General features: G+C 43.4%; 1 protein-coding gene across 1 annotated transcript; it reads right to left on the reverse strand.

Moving 5' to 3' along the window:
- Nucleotides 1-432: 432 nt before the first annotated feature.
- LOC109480631 (techylectin-5A-like) lies at nt 433-5279 on the reverse strand. The gene is made up of 5 exons (XM_019782865.1): nt 4722-5279; nt 3064-3100; nt 2550-2657; nt 1399-1615; nt 433-760 (listed from the first exon to the last, which is right to left on the reverse strand). The coding sequence occupies exons 1-5, from the start codon at nt 5277-5279 to the stop codon at nt 433-435; spliced, it is 1248 nt and encodes a 415-aa protein (XP_019638424.1).
- Between the last annotated feature and the right edge of the window lie 1017 nt (nt 5280-6296).

Below are 6296 nucleotides of genomic sequence, written 5' to 3' on the forward strand. Positions count from 1 at the left end.
CTGCGGGGACTCGGTTCACACCGCGCGACTTCGGCACTGCCCCATAACTCATGCAGGATGATCCAATGACTGTGCAGTGTGGATAGTAACCTAATGACATCCACATGAAGAGAATATCAGAAGCGCCCAGAACCAAAATAAGCCACCTAAATTTCTTATCATTTGCAAGCCCTTGTCACCGTATCCAAAATTCAAATTGAACATTTTGCCCTATATCAACCACATCTGAACAATTCTTCAGTTAGCTGTAGGTCTCAACTAAACATGAATGTCATCTGCCTCAATGACACATTTAAATGATCTCATTGTGGTCTATGTTTGTTAATGACAAAAATAGAGAGCGTTACTTGTCAGTGTTACAGACCACGTAGTGAAAATTTTGATGATTTTGTGGATAAATGGGTGTGATCAGATTTTGTAGATCAAATGCAATTATCCAGGCCTGATTTTCATAGACACAGACTTCAGGGAGTATTTCTGGCCTGTCCAGGTGTTCCACATCACACCTTGCCCTACTCCACAGGAGTTCCCACAGTTGCCCAGGTACCGCCCGTTAAGGGCGAAGTCGCTGCAGGCCCTATACCACCAGCCGCCCAGTCCGTAAGTCTCACAACAGTGGAGGCTGGGGTGAGCATCATTGTCCCTGTCCACAGTAGAGAACCTCAGCCCGCTGAGGCTATGGGCTCCAGCCATGGAGTCTCCCGCGGTGCCTGAATACCCGGAAACGGTCAGCCGGTACTGGTCTAACTCACCAGACACCCTGGATGGGAACAGTAAATCACACAATATCAGTTATGAACAACAGTCTGCAAAAATCCTTTGGCATGTTACACTACTAGATGTAGATTAGGCATATGGGCTTCCAAAGACGAAATATATGTACTGATTGGAGAAGATAATAAGCCTATTTCAATCATCAATGAAACAAATAATACAAGGCATTTACAAGTCTTTTACATTTAAAATAAATGAAGGTCTGAGATCTGCAAAATCTTGTGTTGAGATTGAAATGAAGGCTCATCCGTTGATAGTTTCATCAGGTTGGTAAGACACCTGTACAAAATGTACAATATTTACTACACATATGTGTGAAGGGATTACTGGAAAATGTATCTACAATGCGGTCCCAAACGCGTATGTGTAGATATATAAGCATTGTACATTTGGGAAAGCATCTATAGCAGCGACACCTGTGCTGCAGTGCAGTGTGAACCAATCAGAATTGCCCTGAGGAAGGTGACAGACGGTCACCGAAACGTCGGCTGAATAAAAGACTTGGTTGTGTCTCTTTACTCAAGGCCAAGTACTATTTACCAAGTGTACTTTATCATGGACTTACAAGAGACATCCTAACTGTGTTGTCTGTCTAGAATCCCCACTAGAAGGAGGGACACCAACCTGAATGTGTCGCATTCCGCGTAGCGTGTCAGAAAACTCCAGTCCATCATGTCGATCCTCAGACTATAGTCCTTCTGAGCAGTCAGGCGATGGATGTTCTCGTTCCCAAGCCAGTATTCCCCGTTCTTGTTCCCAAACCCGTGCTTGTACTCCTCCCAGTTTTTGTTGAAGGGAACCGACCCGTCCAGTCGTCGTTGGATCACAGTCCAGCCTCCTCCTGTGGCAAAACACTTGTCATTACCTCCATGAAAAATGGAGGTATTGTTTTGACGTGTCTGTGTGTGTCTCTGTCTGTCTCTGTGTCTGTCTGTGTGTCTGTGTGTTTGTGTTTCCGCACATTTGTAGTCAGCATAACTTCATAACGCCTTTATGGACTGTGATGATATTTGGTGTACTGATAAGTATTAGGAAGACAAAGGTCAAGGTCACATATGGGCTTCCTGGTGGATGACCTTGGTACTGCAGCAGAACTTCCGGTTTTTGTATCTTTTGTTTTGAACATGCTACGATTTTGACTTTTTGGTGACAGATAACCTTTCCTGTAAGGGATACGTGGTGTGGGTTTGGTCCCCCTAGCAGCTTGTTCTAGAACTGCAGGGGACTTTCGGGGGAAATCGTCTAAAGCCAATAAGTCCAAATAGGAATAACGTATTTTCATCACTTTTGGTGTGTAGGTAGCTAAGAGAGTTGTACAGAATTAGATTAAGCAAACGAGGACTTAATTTGCAAAATTAAGAAGGAGATTCTATAATTACAGTGTTTTATATAGTAGTTCTTTTATACATGACTTGTATTATATTTAATCTGTGGCAGGCGGAACATCAACAGATACCAATTATGCAAATGATAACCTAATTTGCATAAATAATGTGAAAATTCTGTGACTCCTTATTGGTGAGTAATTGGAATTTTATACCTCGTGACATGTGTAAGTTACTTAAATGTTAGTACCATATATACATATATGCATATATTATGTTAATGTAGAGGTTATTTCTTATATTAATAAGAACATGGAATGAAATGAAGTATGACAAAGCAGGCCCATATTTCATGGAGGTATGAGATCTTGGAACTCTTGTGAGTGTCGCTTTTGGTAGTTCATGCACACCTGTGTACATAACGGACCCCTATGTGCATGCCATATCTACCTGCTGTATCCATGTCACAGTAGACCGTTACACCGGACAGAGGTGAGCCAAGTGTGTAGACTCCACTGCTCGAGTGTCCGGCGGCTTTATATGCAGCACAGTCTGTATCTGGGAAACGGTAAGTAACAGGGAACAGAGTCACGATGTATAGATTGATTTGTCAGACAAGAGTAGCATATTGGTAACTCAACACACCTCCGGTAATGATGACCAAACTTGTTTTAAATAGTTTGGAAAGTCCGTAATTGTGGGGATACAAAGTAGTAGGCGTAAAAGGAAAAGAACAAAAAAGAGGTCGCTTATACCGGACTAGAATTAATTTTACTGCATCGAAGTGTTTGTAAGATGTAAGGTAACGTTACTGGTAATATTTGTATATGATTATCATCTGTCTATAAAATTCTGGGATGTGTCATAGTTTGTAGGCACCATGCAGGAAACGTTATGACTGTGTCGCTGTAAGACCCGCACGTGTAGCATCAGAACCGTGAGAAACTCGGACCCTCCAACTCACCTATAGGAGCCGGAGTTGTTGTCGCCTGAGTTGTGACCTGCGGAGGAGCAGTCGGGGCTGCTGGGGTTGTGACCTGCGGAGGACCAACACTCGCGGGGGGTCCTGACAGACATCTGAAGTCTGTTGGTTTCATAAACATTCATTTCATTTAAGGCTGCTTTAAATATTGTTACTCCGTGAAGGAGGTCAGGACCTCCGGATGGAGTGTTGTGATCGGCTGATTTTTCATGTTCGCAGTCAAAACACTTGGTTCTCTTTGTGTAATCGGCACGCAATTTTATACGCCGTCTGCGGGCATGCCCGTGGTGATGCACGAATGTGTATTTTTGCCGTTGCTGCTTTCGCGGTCAATGTAATATTGCAGACGCACCCCTACAATTACGAGGCGAATTGGAATGGTCCAGAAAAACGCGTTGTTTGGAATAGCAGTGAGGGGGGTGGAACTTCATGCAGATACGGGGTGGTTTTGATAAGTGGTTCCAAATGTTTTTGCCCATGGTTAAGAGATGCCAAGTTTTTTGGAAGATGTTCGCAGCCAAAACGCATTCTTCCGTACGTCGTATTTCTGTGTAATTTCGCATGTGGTGTGGCATTATGTCCGGGATGATGCACGTCTTTTTATTTTTACCGTAGCTGTTTTGATATTGAAGTAAATGCATATTCTAGAAACATCCCTACTTTTACAATCCTGTGGAATAGGCCGTAGGTTTGGGCAGTTGTCTGGTAGCAGAGGTATTCTAAGCAGATATCCTGGTTATCTGGCCGGCGGTAGTAACACTCGCGGTGCTTACCGCAACTGTTGCTGGAATTTGGCCTGTTTCAGGCGCGCTTAATTAGGTACAGGCACGGTATATTAAAGACGGTGGGGCTGTCTTTGTTACTAGACACGACCATGATTGTCCGATCTTTATGTGAATGCAATGATTGTGTGTGTGTAATTAAAATGAACTTCGAACTTGAAGCACAGTATCTTTACACGCCCTGGGAGCAGTAATGGATTTAGCTCTTTGTATGTTTTATGCTTGTGACGCGCCCTCATTGTATAAACCGTTGCCTAATTATAATGTCTGCACCGTAGGTCTGGCGTTGACGCTTGGGATTTTGTTGAAATATATAAAACTTCACGGAGAATTGTCAGCTATGGCTTCTTGTTTTAATTTGAAATTAAAATGTAAAAGTAAAATTTACCAATAAAATTATTTCCAGTCAAACACCTGGCGGGCAGGCACGCAAACTTAATATTTACCTGAACGTTTTCCAAGGATGAGTATAGTACCGGCCTCTGAGTTTCTCTTGGATCTGCGGTGCGCCTCCGCACTTTTCCAAAAGGTGGCGCTGTCATCCCGTCGCCAGTCTTCAGTTGAGCCAGCTGGGCCCTATAAGGCAATTATCTTCCCGTTATAGTAAACAAGTACAGTCACAGGGTTCACCATAGGCTATACTGTAGTACGATAAAACACAATCACAACATGCTAATTTTTTGTTTCTAATTCAGACACCAACAAAGCTGCTATCAAGCTTCACAAACCCTCTGAGCTTCACAAACCCTCATGAATGGTGCTCATAATCTGTAGCATGACACTTTTAATCTCTTAAAAAGCAGAAATCTACGGATGATGTCGCCTTCGGTTACGGTCGGGTAAAAAAAATATCCTTACCTTGTCCTTAGCCTTGTTTTCTTGCCTCAACTGCATCTGGAGCACCTGATCCTTTAGGCCTTGTAGATCTGTCTGGATGGTCATTTGCTGATCCCGTATCTCTCTCATGAACGCCGTTTGTTGATCCCGTATCTCCCTCATGAACGCCGTTTGTTGATCCCGTATCTCCCTCATGAACGCCGTTTGTTGATCCCGTATCTCCCCCATGAACGCCGTTTGTTGATCCCGTATCTCCCCCATGAACGCCGTTTGTTGATCCCGTATCTCTCTCATGAACGCCGTTTGTTGATCCCGTATCTCCCTCATGAACGCCGTTTGTTGATCCCGTATCTCCCCCATGAACGCCGTTTGTTGATCCCGTATCTCCCTCATGAACGCCGTTTGCTGTTCCCGGATGGAGGCGAGCTCCCGCACCATGAACAGAAGGGCAACGAAACTCACCATAGCCGCGAGTCCTGACAGTGTAATGGAGATTCCCAAGGTCCGCTGGTTTCCATGGCGACCTACAGAACCTTCCGGAGCTGCCTCGCTGTTTGGGAACAGCTTCTTGGACGACATCTTTGAGAAACCTAGCAGGATATGGCACAAATGATAAACATGATTTTATTAAGCTCCCGTCCAATCAACACTTCCGAGACTCAGATTACAATCAGCCAAATCGATGATAAATTGTTGCAGCTTTGAAATGAAATAATCTGCGCCGAGGACCCTCACTTCTGTTCTGCTATTACCAAAAGGAACCGATATGACAACCCCGGTCCTAATACTTTGCGTACATAGACGCAAACGGGGCATGTCCATACTATACGCCCAGCGTCGTACGAAAAACCACAGGTACAATTATTATTTTTGTGTGTGTGTGCATGTGTACTTCGGTTTTCTATGGGTACTTCGATTTTCTATGGGTACGTCGAGTTTCTATGAGTACTTAGAGTTCCTATGGGTACTTATAGTTTCTATGAGTATTTAGAGTTCCTATGGGTACTTATAGTTTCTATGAGTATTTAGAGTTCCTATGGGTACTTATAGTTATGGGTTCACCACACCACGAAGTGGTGGTGAACCCATATTGCTTTTTCTGATGTTTCTTCTCCTCCTTCTCCTCCTTCTTCTCCTGCCATTTTTTAAATGGATTCAGCTTCTTCATTTTAGGGCCTAAGGTCCTGAAATTTGTTGTTGGGGTACAGTGGGCAAATACCCCTAGGCTTTTTTTAAATTTTTGTGACACAGGCTTTTAGAATGGTTTTATTTGAGTTTTTTGGCTGTGTTATAGCAAATGTATTACTGTGTTAGTGTGCCGTGTTTACCAGTCTGGGCATGAGTCATCACAATGGAATGCAGGGCATCAACCAATAGGCATGCAGCTTTCCTTTATACTTCTTGCTGATTGGCTGTTGGGATTTAACTTGATTAACACCTGCACAGAGCATTTCCACCTGCACAGAGCATTCCCTACTTTATTGGTTAGGATTTTTAATTGCATAATGCAAACTGTTGATTTTCAAAATAAAAAAAAAACGTTCATGCCCCGCATTCCAATGCTGGAGCAGAAGAGCTTGAAATACCTACCAAAAC

This window comes from Branchiostoma belcheri, unplaced genomic scaffold (assembly GCF_001625305.1).
Source record: "Branchiostoma belcheri isolate BF01 breed outbred unplaced genomic scaffold, Haploidv18h27 scaffold516, whole genome shotgun sequence".
Lineage (NCBI taxonomy): Eukaryota > Metazoa > Chordata > Leptocardii > Amphioxiformes > Branchiostomatidae > Branchiostoma > Branchiostoma belcheri.

What these genes read in the sequence shown, in the direction of transcription:
- LOC109480631 (XM_019782865.1), bottom strand. Translation starts at nt 5,279, where the DNA reads ATGTCGTCCAAGAAGCTGTTCCCAAACAGCGAGGCAGCTCCGGAAGGT. An exon ending in AAAACAAGGCTAAGGACAAG is followed by an intron (nt 3,101 to 4,721) that starts GTAAGGATATTT and finishes GCTCCTCCGCAG; the next exon opens with GTCACAACTCAGGCGACAAC. An exon ending in GCGGAATGCGACACATTCAG is followed by an intron (nt 761 to 1,398) that starts GTTGGTGTCCCT and finishes GTTCCCATCCAG; the next exon opens with GGTGTCTGGTGAGTTAGACC.